The following is a 19,546-nucleotide window of genomic DNA, read 5'->3' as shown; positions in this document are numbered from 1 at the left end:
GGCTGATGTGGCGATGGGAAGGGCTGCTCTGTGGCAGTGAGTTCTCTGGGAATGGGAAGACAACAGGCAGGCTGGAAGGCCAGGCCTCCAGTGCCCACAGACTCCAGATCTGGGACGAAGGGAGGGTGTGTGATGCAACATGGGTGTCTCCTTTCTAGCCCCTGGCCCTGTTGGCTCCTACACTCCCTCCCCAGTAGATGAAGGGTTAGGATTAAAGGGCTTGCCTCCTTCTCCTTCCTGCTAACCTTCCAGAAACACAAAAGAATTCTCCCAACAAGGAGCTGAGTCAGGAGGTCTGGTGACAGTGACTATATCTGGATGCTGTCAGCCCTCTCAGGTGAAGCCCAAGGCAGGCAAATTTGAGGAGGCTGGCCTCCTTTGGGGATTCGCAGGGTCCTAGCCGTGGCCAGGCTGGCCTTCCCTTCTGCCAGCTCAGGGTCCCCAGCCTGGGAAAGAGGAACCCAGGAGAGACGGGAGAGGTGAGCCCAGTGGGGCCTCAGAGACAAACAAGCAAGCGCCAAGGCTCTAAGGCTCGGGTGTTTTATTGAGCAGCTGTGGAATCGGGAGGGAGGCACAAGGACATTCCTGGGTGTGGGTTGGAGGCCGCGCTGCGCAGAGCATGTGCTTCGTGTGGTCACTGCTTTCTATACGACTCCGTTACGGGGTAGAGGAGCTTGCCCGTGGTGTCCTTTGACAAGGAGGCTCGGGGAAGGGAGCTGGGCATTTTCACTCACCATCCATGTGTGCTGTACTGTGTCTGACACTATGTGGATCCCCAGCCCTCACTGCTCCCCCACAACCCCACCTGCATGTCCACATAGCTGAGCTCAGAGCTCAGACCCGTGGCCTCTGCATGGGCCCCAGGGAAGGAGACTGAGGTCCAGCAGGGCAAGTGGCTAAGCTCCAGAGCAGCAAGACCACAGGGCGAAGGGCACCCTGGCCCAGCATGCGCAGCACAGAGAGCTAAGCCGAAGCAAGGGCGTCCCTGATGGCGCCTGTGAGAGGGAAGTGCAGATTCCGACCACAGAAGGTGCCGCGGAAGTCATCCAAGTCCAGGGCCCATACCATGGCTCCACCCAGCTGCCTGTTTCTCAGGTACTGCACCTGGAAGGGAAGGCCCAGAGGTGGCAGGGCTGGGTTTACCCTCCCAGATGTGTGTATGTGGGGTGGGGGGTGACCTGCTCTCTTGGGCCCCCCAGGTGAGGACCCCTGGGGATACCTGGAGCAGGTTATCCTCTCCCTCTTCATCTTGGGGCATGGCCTGGGAGACCTACCTTGTTTTTGACACTCTCCTGGTCATCGTACCCCACCCACTGGTTGCCCTTGGTGGCATAGGGGACCTGCTGGTCCAGGAGTCTGTGCACTGTAGCTCCACGAAGAAAGTCACAGATCTGAGCAGAGAATAGGGCAGGGTAGTGAGGGAGCTGTGCTGGGACTGCAAGTCGGGGGGGGGGGGGCAACTCCTCAAGCTTTTTTCAGCCCTGCAGGCTACATGTGCCCCCAACTGTGTGCTTCCTGCAAGCTTATGTAAAACAAAGCCAAATGTTCCTGAGTTGTGTGGTCCCAGGCTGCTTGAAGCAATAGAGGCTGGCAAGAAACCAAAGTACCTTAGGACTGTTGGCCAGAGGCAGACTGAGGATGCCTTACCTCCCCTTCATCCTAGGGTGCTAGTCTCTTGGAACATTATTGTTATTCCCGAAAGAGCATAAAGGTGTGGGAGGCCCATCTTCCCCAGTAGATGATCTTCTTCCTGAGTCATACCTCATAGTAAGCGAGGATCCCTTCCTCCTTGGTGAACTGGCCTGGTATCCCTGGTCCTGAGCAGGGAGCTCCCACACCTGTCTCAGAAGAGGCCAGGGTGAAGCCCCTCCCAAAGGTGGGAATGCCCATCAGCAGCTTCTCGGCCGGGACTCCCAGCCTTAGCATGTAGCCCACAGCGTAGTCCTGGGTGGGGACAGGTGGGAACAGTGGAGCAGTTAGCCTTGGGAAGGGGACAGTCCTTACACGTACCTGGAATTCCCCTTCCTTCCAGGAACCGTAACCTCAGTGTAGTGCACTGCATAGTTTCACTCTCAAAAAACCCTCCTGAGCGCAGGAAGGCATGTCACGGCTTGGCAGTTGCAGAAATCAGGGGGGGCTGGCTCAGGTTCCACAGGAGCAAGTGGCAGGTCTAGTCCTCGGCCCAGCCACCCTCCTGTCCACCCTCTGCCTGCACGGCCTCCTCTGTGACCTGTCAGGAGAGGTCTGGTTCCTTTACAGAGGGGTGGCCTCCTCTCTTCCCAGACCTCTGGGAATGCGTGGACCCTGGGCCTCAGTTTCCTCATCTGTGACGTAGGCCCATAACCCCTGCCTTGAAGGATGACTGAGGAATGGAGGGTGGAGTGTGAGGCTGGGCGGCTCCCTCCCTCCCTCCCTCCCTCCCTCCCTCCCTCCCTCCCTCCCTCCCTCCCTCCCTCCCTCCCTCCCTCCCTCCCTCCTTCCCTCACTCACAGCATTGCTGAACCTGTCAGCACTTGTGACCTCCTGGCCACGGAACAGGGGGCTGTGATGTCCCGTGGTCTGGCGCCAGGCTCCATGAAAGTCATATGTCATGAGGCTGATGAAGTCTAGGTGCCTGTGGAAGAAGGGACGGAGGGCGAGGTAGGAATTAGAAAAGCTCTTGGCCTCATGACCACTAGCCCTGCAGGATGTGAGCGGGGCAGTCAGGTAGCTGAGAGATTGATCACCCACCCAAAGCCAAGTCTTGCCCAGTGACCGTCAATCCAAGCTGTGAGACCCCTCCATCTCCATCTCCACACATTCATTGTGCTGAGAGCAGATTAAAAGAGTCATCCACAGACAGCTTGTGAGCAAACAGCAGGACAAAGGGCACCCAGACCTGCAACCACACACAGAGGTGAGGGGCTGCAGGAAGACTCATGAACCTGACCTTCAGGTGTTGGGGGCAAATGCTTGAGGGCTACCTCAGTCCTACCCTCTAAATGGTCAATTTAAGCTCTGAGTCTGCACCTCCCCCAAACTGTAGAGGATTCTGAAGTCATAGCCAAGCCCTTGCCCTTTACCCCCAGGTTCCTGAGACCCATGCCTTGGCTCCACCTGCCATCAGGCCGCTTGGCCGCGGGCTGCTCCTGCTCACCCAGGGCAGGCTGAGGAGCAGAGGGACCCGCCTGCATGTGGAGCGTCTACAGGGTGCCCTGGCTGCTGGGAAAGGAAAAGCCTCCCCAGAGGCAAGCACTCTGCCTGGCCCAGCGTGCAGAAAGTGCCCCGTTGTGGCTGGCTGGTTTGTGCAGCGTTTCCTACTTCCTTTCCACAAATGCCTTCATAGCAACTCTCTCCACTGGTCAGTACGACACCCCAGTGAGGAAGGAAGGATGTGGACTGTTATGGCCATTGGCATATGGGGAGCTTGAGGCACAGAGATGGATTGTGGCTTCCTTAAGGTCACTATCCTGTATCCTCTGAGTCTCCGTGGAGGGCAGGGTGGGCAGGGACTCACTGGGCTAGCTGGGAGATGTCATAGCCTCTGTCTAGGGCCACCTTCCCTGCGGACACCGCAGCGCTGAGGAGCAGAGGCTCTGTTTCCTTCGTGGCTTCCTTTGCAAACTCAGCCTTCATTTCCTGGGTGGGAGAGAGGAAGGCAAGTGAAAGGGATCCTGGCAATGGGAGAGGGGGCCCCCCAGAGGAAGTCTAGGCTCTGAGCACCTCGCTGGCCTCCCCCTGCTGGGACCCCAGCCTGACTGGGGCTCAGTGGAATGACAGGTGGCACATCAGTGGTCCTGTCCTCGGGTTCACCCATCCTTCTAAGAAACTGTTCAGACTCATCTCGCCTCCACCCCACCCGATGCCATCAGCACTCAGTTACTCCTGTCCAACCCCTGGTGGTGCCGGCCCACCTCCCTGCCCCTGTCCCTGACTCGACCAGCACCTTGACCAGAGTGGTGAGATGCTTCTTGTCCCTTCGTCCAGGGTAAAGCCAGGCAAGGTCCAGCCCGTCAAAGCCATGGGTCCGCAGGAACGGTGCCACTGACTTGATGAAAGTCCTGCGACTCTGGGTATCTGAGGCTATTTTGGAAAATCTAGGAATGAAATCACCCCAGAAGCGTGCTTAGCTCACCTACTAGCCAAGCCACCCTGCACAGGTTATAACCTGGGTCTCAGTTATCTCATCTGTAAAATGGGGATAAATATAATATCTCAGTGCTGCTGTGAGGATTACATGTGACAGTGGCTGGAAAGGGTGCCTGACACTTAGAACCACTCAGCAAATGGGAGCTGTTATGGCCATGCCCCACTCCTCTGTAAGCCCTGCTCCAACTCTACCCGCTCCAGGACATCCTCCAGGGTCTCCACCCCCAGTTTCCCATCCTTTCTATCCCCTTCTGTCCAGCCCCAGGACAGGACCCCCGTAAGTCCTTTGCTGTCAGGTCTGAGACAGAGGAATGAGAATATCCACTGTCAGCTACTGTGTGACTCTTGGCAAGTCTCTCTTGCTCTGTGAGCGCCACTTTCTTGTTTGGGCCCCTGATGACCATTTCTGCCCCCTGTGCCTAACCCTGTGACCCTCAGACTGTGGGCGAGGGGACATCGGTGTCTCCTCACTCCTATTCCGCCAGCGTCTAGGGAGCGGGTCCTACCTTTTGGAACCAAAGCTCCATCCTCCAACAGACAAGAGGGTCTTCAGGTCGGGGTTCCTGAGGGACATAGGGAGCAGGGGCAGGGTGGAGTAAGGTTCTGTGGCACTGGGAGGCCCCAGCTTGGGCCCCTAAGGCCCTTCCAGCCCTGAGATTCGGTTTCTAAGACTAAGGTATGTTGCCTATTTTTGTCCCACTCCCTTGCCAAGCAGGGTAGCCAGAATCTGAAAAAATAGAGTAGTGAGCAGTTTCCATGGCCCCTGGAGAGACAGGGGAGGACTTCTCCTTCCCAGATCTCAGGTGTGCCCCTTTCTCCTGTGGCCTCCATCATCACCCCAAATACTGCCCAGCACCTGCCCTCGTCACCTCCTCCCACTTAAGCTAAGGCCTCCGATTCTCTACCCAGAGGCAGGTGCTAGGGGTCATTGCCCATACTCTTGAGAAGAGGTGCCCTGCCTGGCGACCAGCTGGCCAACCTTTATCTTCCTCCTGCCCTGGCCAGCCTGTGGCCCAACCTGTTCTTGAGTGTGTTCAACGTGTCATATAGCGTCACATCGTTCCACTCCCAGGTGTCAATCTCATTGTTGCTGATATTGGCAAAGCTGTAGATGATGTGGGTGCAGAGGAAGGGATCAATGGCATCTGGGAAGCAGCTACCGGCCCCCTCTCGATACTGGGACCAGCTGGTGTAGTAGCAGACCAGTTTGTATGCAGCACCTGCGGGAGAAGTCAGGCAGGACCTGGGCCAGGATTCCCCCAGGGACCCTCTCTCTTGCTGAGCCCTGAGCTCAGCTGCACCGGGCAGAGTTGTGAGCAAAGGTAGAATTCTAAAGAAAAGGGGTCAGCCCAGGTGCCCGGGAGTTCCCCTGCTGATGAAGAATGAAATGGGACTCACTGCAGCAAGGAAGGCTTCCTGGAGGCTTTGAAGGAGAGGAGGCATCAGCCCATGACAGCCCTTGTCAGAGACCCTGGCCTCAGGGTGGGACCTGGCAGGACCTGCAGTGGGTCCTTGACCTGAGCAGCTCTGGTCGCCTCTTCTCTGCCCTTCTGAGGGAGTGTCCCTGACTCAGGACCCACCCAGGACAGCAGTGCCCAGGTCCCCCAAGCTGGGCACAATGTCAGGGGACCAGGAAGCTCTTCCTCTTCTCTCTAGCTCACTCTGCCTGCTGCAGAGTGAGCTTTTCTGCCCCCCTGGTTCTGCAGAAAGGACAGTGGGCATTGCTTGTCCACACTGCCACTGAGTCCTTCACCGAACCTGAGCCTTTGAAAGATTTTTATCTTGAAAAAGATCATGTATACAGAAAAGTAGAGAATAGTAAAAGAAACATCAAAATACTTATCATCTCAGTTTAACAAGTGTTACTACTTCTGAGCCACCTGAATCACAGAAGAAACTGGAGAAGTGCTCCCCTCTGCCAACACTTGCTCCCCACACCCCTCCCCACACCCGCCTCCAGGACTCAGAGGGGTTACTTACAGCTCTGAAGCATCAGCAGGGCCACAAAGCCTGTGGGAGAACCCAGGGTCAGACCCTTGCCAGTGCATCTGGCCCCCCACAGGCAGTCGGGCGATAATGGCCAGCGACCCCCCCCCCTTCCCCTGCCCCTCCCCTGGCTCTGCTTCCTCTCCCTCCACTCCGTTCTGCCCCGCCCCCAGCAAGTACAGACCCCACTGTGCAGTGGCTCTGTGGGCTGTCTGGGCCCTTCAGCCTGAACACCCACAACCCAGACCCGTGGCCAGCCCAGAGACCTGTCTGAGCCACCCTCAGACCCATCCTGCGGCAGCAGAGAGGGGCAGGGTCCGGCGTCTTCCTGTGCTCCTGGTGCCCAGCTGCCTAGCTGAGCCTCCTCCCTGGCCTCGCACTTCCTTTTATACCTGTCCCACTCCACTCCCCTGTGCCCCAAACCATCCCATTTATGGGAACTGTCAGTGAAGGAACTGCCAGCCTGGGAAGTGGTGGGGAGGAGCACTGTGGGCCCCAGAGGGGGATTGAGAAAGCCTAATGAGTTTTGAAAACTTGTGCCAGGTCTTCATGAATCACCTGCCAGCTGAAAAGCCATCAGGGTGATGACTTGGGGGCCCCCAGCGGCTTAGCCTCATTTCCAAAGACCTCTCCTCTCTTGCCTTCTGCAGCAAGCCCTCCCCAGCTTTTCTAGCCAGCAGTTACCGGATTTTCCGGCAGCCTGTGTACCTCAGTCCAGGCCCTTGGCCACATTGAAACTGTTGTGTAACCCACCTTACCCCAAACAAGGCTGTTCTTTATTTTCTCCTGGAGCCCAGCAGCACCCTGCCTGACCTACTCTCCCCCTCAAAGTTCCTTTTCCTGAGTGTTTCCCACAGCTTGGCTGGAGACTGGAGGCCTTTTAGCAATTGATGTGCTGGTTATTGAAGGAAAAGTTGGATTGCTGTGGGAAATTCCCGAGAATTTCTGAAATGCCACTTGGAAGGAGGAGAGCAGGAGAGGGTGTGTTGCAAGCCTGGGACTGCAGTTAGTCACCAAGGAGCAGTGTGGCGACTCCTGGTTCCCCAGGAGCAGATCATTGCTGGCGATTTCCACAGCCTCTCCTCTCTCCACTTGCTTTTGAAGCCCAGGCCTAATGACGTCACCCCTGTCTAAATCCCTCATGACCCCTCATCACTCTTAGGATAAGACCAAAACTTCTTACCAAGGCTCCACATGTCTTGGCCCTGTTTGTGGGTACATTGTTTGGCCAAAGATCCAGGACAACCTCATTCTTTGTTGGCTGTAAATTAATTAATAGGCAGTGAGTGAAAAGTTCAGAACAGCAAGAGCCAGAACGGGTCAGAGGGCTTCTCAACAAAGTGTCTTTTTTTACAATAACATTCAGTCATAATCTGATGTTAGCCACACTAGTTTCACAGCCCCTCTTGGTGAGGTCTCTCCTTCCCATCTCCCTTCTGCTGCCTGTAAACCGGGAACACGCCCTCCTCTTTCTCGCGAGTGTGCACGGGGTTACCCTCTGCTAATACTCAAGGGTCAGTGCTTCTCCCTTTAAGGTGCCTGACTCTTGTGCCGAGACGATCTGCACAAGGACTGTCAACAATAACTTTTCTTCTTCCCTTTGGGCAACCTGGGAGTGGACTTCCTCTAATTTTTAATTGAGCTATGACAAAGTAGCAGGCATGCAAAAATTTTCATAACGGTGCAGGACGTTAGGAAACACCTTCTATTTTCACTCTCTTCCTCTGTTATAAATTATCTCATAAGCTCGGATGGGCTCAAGCTTTATTGCCCTGTGCCCTCCCAAAGGCGGATCAAGGGCCAATAGCCAATAATGGGGAAGGTTTTACACTATTTGCAAGCTAATGAGATAGCCACAGCTTCATGGGTTCTGGCAGGAAATGTGAGAATCCTGGTCCGAGGCAAAAAAGGGCTTGTTCACAGGTGCTGACTCCCGCCACCTACAACATATTTGTTGCAGCCACTCAGGTCGTACAAGTCATACGTCCTCTGGTCATGAGGCTGGAGAAGGGCTGCTTTACTTTCCCTTCTTGTCTAGGATCAGGAAGGTGAGGCAGTAATTCTAGCTAAAAAGGGGATGACTGCCCAAGAGTGGAAAACGGAAATAAGTATGAGCTCCTGGCGATGAACTGGTGCTGAAGGTATGAGGCACGTCTTGCCTCCAGTCTGTGCAAGCAGACACTCAGGTGACTGAGGGTCATCGTGTGTGGGAGGGTCTCCCTCCTGACGTGCAAGGGCTTAGTGAAAAGAGGAAATAGACAGATTCCTCTAATACTTCAGTCATTCGGGCAACAAGTGTTTTCCAAACATGTCTCAAGGAGAGAAACATCCAAAGGCCCACTGTTAAATTTCTTTAGGATCATGTCTCATTTTGCTCAGCACGGGAGTAGGGAAGAGAGAACATATGACATTCCTATCATTCCTCTCGTCTCCACAGGGCCAACATATGGCATATGAGACCTTGGATGGCGCTCTTCTGGCATGCCCTTGCCATTCCCAGCTGTTGTCCATGCCAATAATAAACTGATGTGGCCAAGCACCCCGGGCTCAGGCTTAGCTGAGGACACCCTTCCAGTCCTTGCACCCCCCCCCCAACCTCTTCATTTCTTGGAGACCACAGTCCAAGAAAGGACACTGAGGGGCCACCTGAAAAGGGGAGGCATCTAAGGGAAAGGGGCATAAGAATCCAGTGCCCAAAACCTTCACTTTCATTAGGATTTGCCATTGGCCTTCCTTAGAAGCAGAGCAGCCACGGCCTTGAGGGGCCAGACCCACAGGCTGGTTGGCTATTTTCCCTCAACTCCTTCCTGGCATCTAATTGAGATCCCCAAGTTGTAGCAATCATTCATATGACCTTATGTGGGCTTCTGTGGGGAGAGGAGTCTCCACTCCATCCATTTAAAAAAAAATGTTTTTATTGATTTCAGAGAGAGGAAGGGAGAGGGAGAGAGAGATAGAAGCATCAATGATGAGTCATTGATCAGTAGCCTCCTGCCCGCCCCCTACTGGGGATTGGGCCCATAACCTGGACATGTGCCCTGACCCGGATTCGAATTGTAACTTTCTGGTTCATAGGTCAGCGCTCAACCCCTGAGCTACCCCATCCATTTTAAAAGTTAGCTCTTAGTTTGCCAGTGTGGCTTGTCTGTGTCCATGGCTAAGTCCTGGGCTGCCTTCCAGTGCATGACCCGGGGCTCCTCCACGCAGCCCTGCTCCCACTGGAAGGCCGACTTGGAGTACAAAGGGCTCCAGGGCACGACTTGAAGCTAGACATCTGGGACCCCTGAAGTCAGAGTATAGAAAGAATATCACCCTACCATGTTCCTACCACCATCACCCAGACCCAAAGGAGACTTGGTAAGGAGGAAAGTACACAAGGCTTTTAGTTCTGCCTCTCTGTGTGGCCTTGGACAGTGACCTCTCACCCTGAGTCCTCTGTATCCCACTGTTCGGTGGGAAGGTTGGACTAGATGACCTACTAACTGATGGCCACCAGCACCAACCACCGAATGCCCCTTCCCAGAAAAATAGGACAGCAAGTGAGGGCTGGAGCTTCATCTGCCCTAAGTGTTCCCCGTCGCCCTGCTCTCCTAACCACAGTCCTTTCAATATAAGCCTTGAGCTGAATATGGGGCTCGCTCCCTCCTGTTTGTCCTGCTCCACACCTGCAGGGGCAGCCAGTGCCAAGGCCAGCCAGCGCCTGAGCACAATGTCCAGGCTGAGTCCAGAGGATCCCTGGAGTGACTCAGATGTGCCTGGCCTTTGGATGGCCTCCACCTCTCCACTCCCCAGCCAGTGGAGAGACCTCCCAGCGCTCCAGGCCCCAAATGCCTTGAGACAATCTCTTCCTAATCCTTTGATCCAGTGGCAGGAGCCATATTCTATTAAGAGACAGTGATCTCAGTGGGAAAGAATAGTCGTCTGCAGACCAAACAGCGATGTCAAGTCACTTAATTTAGGCGTGGATGCTGCTGAGGCTCCTGTTTGATGGGGAGAGATGCAGAAAGCACCAAGCGCACCTGGCTTTCAAAGGAAAACAAAACCATACTAAATAATCTGCATTTATAAAGGTTTTTATTCCAAATTTGGCATAGTTGAGATGATGTGACCTGGAATAATGTGAAGGAAATCAAAAGTAAAAAATTGTGGGGGAAAAAGAGAAGAAAGGTAAAGGAGAGAGAGTTCAGGCAGAGGAGGGAAGGGAGGAAGCGACCAACAGGGAGGGAGCGAGGCCGTCTCCTGAGGACAGTGCTCATTTGGTTTTTTGGCACCATGTTCCTGATCATCCCTAACCTGATAATAGTTTTAGATTATTACCTGGTTTTTACGTTATTACCTGGATTACAGGTTATCATTGATAGAGTCCTGCATGATAGGTGCTTATTTCCATTATATCATTTATGCTTCACAAGAACTTTAAATATTAGATATTTTACAAATGAGGAAACTAAGACCCAGAAAAGTTGCCCCAGTTCAAACACTGCAAATAGAGTCCAGGCTCGAGTCCATGCTGTGGTCCACAGCTCTGCACACTCCACTCTCTGCCCTGCCCGCCCAGCACCGTCTCCCGGTGGAACGGGTCACTGTCTGCTCATTGCCCTGTGACCCACGAGCAAGTCCTCTTTGCCTTCCATCTGCGCCTGGCACCCATCTCTCCCCATCTTCCCCAACCTTAAAGCTTAGTCTCATCCATCTCCCTCTGCACTGCTCATACCCAGATCTTCCCATGGCCCTCGTCTCAGCCCTTATGCCTCTAAGAGCCCTTGCAGCCAGTTCCTAGTCACCCTGTACATTGCTCTAACTTATGTTTATCATGGCACTTACCACTACGTGACCCCCTCCCCCCACCACACACACTATTCAGATAAATTCATCCATTCTACAAGTTTGTCCAAGCTCTTTGCTGAGACTGGGTAGAGATAAGTGAGAGCTGACCCCAGACTCAAGGCTTAATCTCCCGGATTTATAGTCTAGAAGGGGGATAAGATGTGTCCACCAGCTTTGCGATTCAAAATTAAATGAGCCATAAGCAACAGAAAATGAACACATTGAGCATGTTCAAAGGAAGGAGAAACCCTCTTGGTTGAATGGTTGCCGAGGCACCAGCCCTGAGGCTGAGCCTTGAATGTGGGTTCACACCTTCATTAGACTCAGAGGCAGAGCATGATCCAGGCATGGACTGAGAGCCAGGATGCCCAGGGCATGGTCATACTCGACCAGGCACGGGGCTCGCCATAGGATGGAGGAGGGGCTGGGGCAGACAGCAGGTTCCTGGACTGAGTAGAGCCACGGGAGAGCGAGCCAGGTGGGCACCCTGACCCAGGCAGCTAAGTGAGCATGTGCAGCCCTGCCTGCTGCACTCAGCCTCGGCTGGAGGGCCTGCCTGCAGTCACCAGCAGCTGACCTCGTTTCTCTCTGAAAAGCTCAGTGAGATAGTTTTCTCTCTTCTTCAAGCAGTGTGAAATACAAGCTGGTCAACATACAAGATTTCTCAACAGCAGGAAATGAAGCAACTGTTTTGAGATGGCATTCGCCTGGGTGGCCATGATCATTTTGCTGTCAAGTTAACCTTGTGTTTTGAAATAGTTCTGGTCCTAAGGGTGCTGGCCTGTTGGGGGAGGGGTGGAGACCTGGGGGCCACGGATGGGGTGGAAAAGAGGACCGATCAGGGCTCTGTGTGGAGGGCAGGGGAGAAGTGGCTTGGGTTCATGGGAACTCAAGAGTCTTGAAGAAGGATGCCAGGTCTGCATCTCTTCTCTCCATTGTCGATATAAAAAACATACAAATCTGTAAAGTAGAGTTTTAAGAATTTATATGAGCCAAACTGAAGACAATTTCCAGGAAGGAAGATCTCAGAGAAGGACACTTCTGCAGTCCTTTTATGCATTTGCAAGATGGGGACTGGATTACCTGGAAAGACTACCATGAACCATGTGACCAAGCGAGGTACCAGGCTATTTCTCCAAGGTGCTCTTACTGGCTTCAAAGTCAGTCTTCATGTCTTAAGGCTTTCTGGTGACATCCAGAGTCCAGGAAAGTCTTTCAGACATGACAGTCCAGCCAAAGTCTTGGTTAATAAAACCATTATTGGAAACTTGTCTTATTGAATTCATGCAAAGAAACATATTGTCACGATTCACTCATTAAGATTTGCCAAATTCTGGAGGGATTCGGTAGGGTGAAAAATATATATAATTCACCAAATTGCTGCAAAAAATGAGTCTTTTTATATCTGAAAGACCAAGAGGAGAATTCTTGCCCTTTTAACAAAGTGGGAAGGAACCAACTCTAACTGTATTAGCTTACTTTTGATCCTTAAGTTTATTTACTTAATTAAATGTATTACTTAGGGGAGGCACACTGGGATCATTTTGAGGGGCTTTAAGTGGGTGTTTAGGGGAGGGTCTCAATAGAATTCATCAGCTTTATTCTGAGGCACCAAAAAGAGGTTTATTCTCTTAGCTTCCCCCATCCTTGGGGGTGGTTGGCAATTGGCACTAATTGGATTTCTGCTGCCCGTCTTCCTGAGTGGGGAGGTTTAAGCTATTTGCCCTCTGGTTGGGGAGGAAAAATGCAGCCATCCACTCTTAAGTGTCCTTGGTTTATGGGAGACAGGATTTCCTAGATGGCTGCAAATTGCTGCTGAACTATCTGTCTCAGTTTCCCTCTTCCACTTCTCCTGAATGACTGGCTTGTCTCACACAATTTCCTTTTAACATTTCTCTTTACAAACCTTCTATAACTTTCACAAACCTTTTTACAAATTCAGAAATATTCAGCTTTAGAACAACTCACTTTCTTTTCCTTAAAAATATATTTCCATACCTTATACCTTCAATTACCAAAAGTGTATAATTCTTTTCTAATTAAAAATTTTTTTTTTTGTACACAAAGTGTACAAAATGTGCTAATTTAATTACTTTGTCACACACTGGCAACCTCTTTAACACCTGGAGACTAGATATTGCAATTTTAGGACATATTTGTCCATTATATACACAGCAAAACAAAATGCACATTAGCATATAAAAGTGGTTTTATCTGAAAATGTCCAAATATGAACACAGTAGCATATTACCTTTTGCAATTCTTTCCCTCCCACCTCCTCCAAACCAATGAACAAGTATAGACTATAGTATACTGCTCACAGAGGTGGCTTAACAATTCCATTCCCGAAAGATAGTATTTGCTATGAATTTTAGTAAAAAGATATTTACAAAAGTGATACTTTATTACCTCTCCATTTAACATACGTTGGGCACTTCTAAACATCTAGATGGACTAGATGTTTCAAATAAGGACTTAATTTGTCCACTATGTACACAGCAGTTTTGAGTAAACTGCACACATGTAACAGTTATAGTCTGAGAGTGTCTTTGAAATACGAACACTGCAGCCTAAGACCACCCTTCCCTTCTCCCCCTCCACCAACCATGGAGGCTATAAGGCTCAAATTTCCAGAAGACCATCTTTCCTAGAAATTTTAACACAAATGTACAAAATGCATTAGTTTACTAACTCTATTTTTGTCATACACTGGCAACCTCTTGAACATCTAGAAAGACTAGCTGTTGTAAATTAGGACTCACTTGTCCATTATATACACTGTACACAGCTGAGCAAAGCAAAATGCGGGGACACAAGGGACAGTGGTTAACCTGCCTCCTTCAGAAACGCTGCACAGAGCTCTGAGCACTCCCTTCTCACCCGAACCAGCGCAAACACACTGTGTGCTGTTCACAGGGGTGGTTTGGCCATTCCCAAAATAACAGTATTTGACAGGAATTTTAACAGGATATTTATACTACCTCTACTTGTATCAGGCTCTGCAGAGCATGTAGAGAGATACTTGGAAGAGTACTTAGCATTGCTACGCGTTACACAGCAGCGAGGAACAAAGCGCAGACATGAAACCACGGTGCGACCTGAAAATGTCCCCGAAGCCGACCAGCCCCGCACAGACCCTTCTTTCCTTCCTCCTCCAGGTCTCCCACTCCGTGTCCCCCACCCAGGGGACAGAGGCGGGCTCGAGTCGTTTCCAGAGGTCGTCTGACGATTCCATTTCAGAGAGTCATTTCCAGAAGACACTTCTTTTGTTTTTTTAAATGGGCACTTGCAAGACTGTGAGTCTCTCGGTCCACCCCGTCCCGCGTGGCGGCCTCTGCACCCCGCAGGCCCCACGCGGCGCAGTCCCTCTGCAAGGCGGGGCGCTGCGAGCCTCCTTTCATGTCAGGCGCACGGCCCAAAGGGCCAGCAGATCTTCCCACGGGCCGCGGGCACTTCCCATCGCCCGACGGCTCGTTCCTCTTTCGAAGTCAAGTCCATAGGAGGAGAGACCAGCCGCCCGAGGCCCGCGCCTCCACCGCCGGCCGGAGGCCTTTGTCCCTGCGGTCGGGACAGGTGAGGGCCCCTCCCGTGGGACAGAGGCGGCGCCCAGGGGGGTGCCGCGTGCACGCCGCTCCCAGGCCTGGGTGGGCGAGCTCGTGCCCACGCAGACCCCTCTGGGCGCCGAGGCCCTGCCGCCTCCCTCTGCGGCATTGCCCCCCCCCCCCCAGGCCGGTCTCGGGGCCTGGCGGGGGCTCTGCTCAGGCCCCCCGACGGCCTGGACGGACGGGGTCCGGAGGTGGGCGTGGGGAGGGGTTCGCTGGGCCTCTGCAGGACGGAGCCTGGGGGCCGTGCCCGCCCCGGGGAGCCCGTGCCCGCCCCGGGCCCAGCTCACCCTGCGGCGAGGCCCGAGGGCCGGGAGGGGCCAGGAGGGGCCGAGTCCAAGGCCGCGGGCCGCGTGGCACCGTCCTCTCTGCCGGAACTCTGAAATTCTCAACTCTTAAAAACTGTAGATTTTTACTGACCACTATAAAGTAAGCAATTAGCATTCCTTAGATTGACTTTTATGAACACATTTTAAACATACTCTCAGTTTCAAGAAACACACCTTCAACAAAGCATAAGATCACATCACCAGCTCCAAGTCTAGTTCCCAGGCCTTCCCCACTAAAAAGCCAAAAGCAGGTGAGCCCAAGACTTGTCTAGCAATCGGCGTTTTAGCATTTCTTGTTATAGGTGGCGGTGAACTGGTTTAGCCTTTTTCTGTTGGGTAAGCTCTTTATGTCACCTTCGATTTTGAATGACAGCCTTGCTGGGTAGAGTGGTCTTGGTTTCAGATCCTTGTTTTCATTACCTTGAATACTTCACGCCATTCCCTTCTGGCCTGTAGTGCTCCTTTGTAGGTTTTCCATCGTGGGGGCGATTGCTTCTCCCTCAGGCCAAAGCAGTAAATTGTCTGCCTGAGAAAGACGTCCTCTGCAGTCTGGGGGATGACTCGCACAGGAGTCCAGACGGGTGCCTTCTGAGCTCCACACCTCCAGAGCCCACAGCCCTAGGTTCTCCTCACACAGCTCCAGCCCACTCTGCCCTCTCTCTGCTGGCGCCCAAGGTGAGTGGCTGCACGTGAAACTTTGTGGGTTGGCTCTTTAAGGGGGTTCCTGCATTTCTAGGCGTCTCTCCCTGGCAGACAGAAACCCGGCTGCTTTTCACAGCCAGATGTTATGTGGGCCCCTGTCTCAGTTCTGGTGCTTCAGGCTGGGGAGCCCAGCCTGGGGTTGAGGCCCCAGAGTCCTCTGTGGGAACCCCCACAGCTGAGATCACCCTCCAGACCTTCAGCTGCTGCCTGTGGGAGCCCAGCCAGCCCTCTGGTGCCTTCGCACTCCCTACCTGTCTCTATGCGGCCTCCCCTTTTCCTCCTTGGTCATGAGGGTGCTCCCCAGCTCACCCTCAGTTGCAGATGGTTTTTCTATAGTTTAGTTGTCATTCCAGTTTGGTCCCCAAAGAGCGGCAGGGTAGCCTCCACTCGGTCTGCTGCCATCTTGAATCTCCTGGCAAGTTTTCATTTTAGTATTGAGCTGTGTTTTTAAATCCTCGAGGTGGAACTAAGGTTAAGGGTCGGCAGAACCCAGTTGAGAAAGGAGGAAAAATGGGCGGCTGGTTTTAACCCTGGCTTTTCAATTGGAATTGCTTTCTGAGAATCTGAGCAAAAACCTTCACTGTATAAATGATAGCTGAACTCGTTCAGTTCTGAAGTCCTAGTAAATCTGCTCAAACTCTACAGGTATAAGGAGAAAAAAAAAGAAACTAAAAATTAATATGGGAAATTGTGCCTCCAGGACAGGAACTCCCAGACCCCAGCCCTCATGAGTACTCCTGATAGGAAGCCTTTACTTGCAAGTGCTTTATAGAAACGGGAAGATGTAATTAGAAAATATCAACTTAAAACGGCTAAAATGCAGCTGTCTTTGGGTACCCAAATTAATATTTTGCATACATTAAATAAAAAAAAAGCTGGCTCTAAAATTAAACTGAATGGATAAATGATCTGCTTTGCTCACTAGTAAATATTACATCTAAGAGTGTTTTTGGTAATTGCTTTGCATCACTCCATTATTTGTTTTCATTTATTTAAAGGTGGGGGCATATCCCACTTTGCTGGAGGCACCGGCTGCTTTTGGTGGGCTGGACCCGTGGGGGGGGGGGAGGAAATAGAAGGAACTTCCCAGATATTTTATGAATACAAGGAATCCTTTGTCTGCTGCTGTGCTGTGTTCCTGTGAGACAAAACCTCTAAGGCTAGCTTCCCTCTCCCTGCTTTTGAGAGAAGTCGTTTATTTACTTTAGGGGTTGTTTTGTTTCTGTTTTGAAATAGGGTAAGATTTCTTATGTGCAAGAATTCCTGTTGTTACCTTCTTCTACTCAGAAAGAAAAATATGGGAAATAAGTCTTTTCAATGCATTTCACCGAACCCAGCTACGTCTCCCCCTTAGATTGTAATCTATAAAGCAAGGAGCAAAACAGCCCTTCTCCTGAGCATGATCCCAAAGCATTTAGGTTTTGGCTTCCCAGAAACTGTCAACAATTTGGCTCAAATGAACTCAGAAAAGTTCTTCACAGGTTTGAATGATTTTTTACGTTAACAGCATAGTCATTTTTTTGGAGTTTAGCAGTTTTCATAGGGGTTCCCATTGTTCTAATTAGCAATTCCCTGATGATCTAGCGTATTGAGCTCATTTTTGCAAGCCCATGTACCATCTCTTGTCGACGTAAGAAGGACCCAAGTCTGTAGGTAATTTTCATGATTTTATTTTACCCAAACTGAGCACTGACACTTGGGATCAAAGTTTGAAATGCTCAAGAGAATATCAGTGTTGCTCCTGGACTGTTTCTGGGGTACAATCTCAGGTGCCAATTTAAGAGAGCAATTCCTGTGGGACCACCTTTCCGTGAGCATATCCTCTAAACCGGACACCTGGTTTAGGAGGGCACAACTTCTGATCCCAGTTCACCAGAGCATTTGAGGTGCAGCCTTATGGGCTCTCAGGAGCAGAGCTGAGTGTTAAGCCAAGGCCTTTCAGCAATGAATGCTGTAAGCTGTAAACATGAAAATTAGTAACAAAAGAAAGACCCTAAAAGGCTTGTTCCATGCAGCCTACTGAAATAATACAGAAAAGTAATAATAATAAAAAAACCCCTACCCCAATAGGTAAAAATGGCTATCGTTTTAAGTACAGACCCTTCCAGACACCTCTACATGCACATTCCTTCCTCTACTTTCTGTCGATTTTGTTTATTGTTCTAGGTTCTTAAGATGGGTTCAAAACTTGTATACGTTCAGGTTTTCTCCTTTCCTAATATGTGTACTCAAGACTGCTTGTTTTTCTGTAAGTTTTGGTCTGTAGTATTTTTATTATCATTCAGTTCTAATTATTTGCTAGCTCCATTGTGATTTATTTTGTGGGTTAATTAGAAGTGTATTTCATAACTTCTAAATATAAGGACTTTCTAGTTAACTTTCGTTAAACATACTTTACACAATTGAATCCTTTGGAGTTTGTTGGACTTGCCTCACAGTACTACCGTTTAAATGTTCCAAGTGTGAATCTTTGCTGCCATCTCGTGTTCATCTTTGGAATAACGCCTCAGTGCAGGTCAGCAGCAAAAGTTGGGTGGAATACTGTGAATGCTGAACTTGATTTGCTGCTCATGTTAGGTGTTTTATATCATTATTAATTTTGTTGTGGGGATATATTGGTTCTGAAAGTGGTATTCTCAGTCCTTGAATGAGAGGTGTGTTAAATATATTATGATCATAAATTTGTCTATTTTTCCTGCACCATTCTATATAATTTGCAGTATGTTATCAAGTGCATGTGAATTTGGAACTTCCTGGGAAATTGAAGTTGTCGATGTGGAGTGCTCTTCTTTATTTCCAGTAATGCTTTTTGCCTTCAGGTCTCCTGTGTTATATTTTTACGTAGCCCATGTTTTCATCACACGGACTTTTACATTCTTTCAGGCCCCCGGCCACTGTTCCATAGCTACTTACTTTAGATTCCGTTTGCATCGGCACAGACAGTGGGCTCTGCTGAGGTAGGTGACAGGCACGTTCCCAGTATTGGGCTAGTGCATGAGTTTTTATAGTCTGTTGAGTCAGTTTTATCCATTGATCTAAGGCCATTGGCTAGCTATGGCTTGGGAACAGCTGTGGTAGGCAGAGTGGACTGGAAAATGTTGAATTTCCAAAGCCCACCAGATGAGCTAGTTTGTGTATACCATAGGGCTTCTTGCAGCGTCCATGACGCAAGGAGGGTGGAATGGTGACAGACATATCTACCCACCAAGTAATCCCAATATAATTTGTGAAATGCAGACCCATTGACTTTTCAGGTTTTCCTGGACATCCAGCCACAAGAGCATGGCTGGTGCATCTGAGAGTAAGATACACTATGACACATAGGACAGGCTGCTGCAAGCCTTTCCCAATCTGTTCTGGTATTTTTTATAGTTTGTATCTCCACTGCAGAGGGAAGTGTGTGTGAGAGACAGGCGTAGAAGTCCATTCACAGTCAGGTGCCTTTTTAAAATGAGAAATGCCAATCCATGACCTAACTCCTGGGCAGGGTTAGGGTTAGGGTAGGGTTCAGGTTAGGGTTAGGGTTAGGGTTAGGGCTTGGGCTAGGGCTAGGGCTAGGGCTAGGGCTAGGGCTAGGGTAAGGGTCAGGGTCAGGGCTAGGGTTAGGGCTAGGGCCCACGTGACATCCTAGCGCACGCGATGTTGTGTGGTGCCCGCCTGACTTCGTCTCTTTGCTGCCTGGAGGCCCGTTCCGAGGTTTCGAGGTTTCTGACAGAGCTGCCTGCAGACCGGCTGCCTTCATGGGCCTCAGCCTCTGTCTGTGCAGTGGGGACAGGGCTGGGGAGCCCGTCGGCCGTCAGCATTCCCTGCTTGTCTCCACCAATCCAGATTCAGTTCCCGGGATCATGATTGTTGGGGAGCAGAGGGTGTAGCGCCTTTATTATGCTCCCTCTGCGCCCTGGCCACGGTCACTTTAGAGCTTTCAAGCTCGTTTCTCTGCTGCCATCTCGTGGGAACCTTGGGAATAAACAC

General features: G+C 51.1%; 1 protein-coding gene across 1 annotated transcript; it reads right to left on the bottom strand.

Annotated features, from left to right (window-relative positions):
- Positions 1-519: 519 nt before the first annotated feature.
- CHI3L1 (chitinase 3 like 1) lies at positions 520-6,524 on the bottom strand. Its single transcript, XM_081124201.1, has 10 exons — positions 6,381-6,524; positions 6,109-6,138; positions 5,147-5,348; positions 4,635-4,691; positions 3,926-4,076; positions 3,497-3,618; positions 2,491-2,614; positions 1,762-1,944; positions 1,275-1,391; positions 520-1,104 (listed from the first exon to the last, which is right to left on the bottom strand). The coding sequence occupies exons 1-10, from the start codon at positions 6,403-6,405 to the stop codon at positions 964-966; spliced, it is 1,152 nt and encodes a 383-aa protein (XP_080980327.1). The 5' UTR covers positions 6,406-6,524; the 3' UTR covers positions 520-963.
- Positions 6,525-19,546: the final 13,022 nt, after the last annotated feature.

This window comes from Miniopterus schreibersii (assembly GCF_964146895.1).
Source record: "Miniopterus schreibersii genome assembly, chromosome: 21".
Taxonomy (NCBI): Eukaryota; Metazoa; Chordata; class Mammalia; order Chiroptera; family Miniopteridae; genus Miniopterus; species Miniopterus schreibersii.
This window is presented reverse-complemented; position numbering and strand designations above follow the sequence as displayed.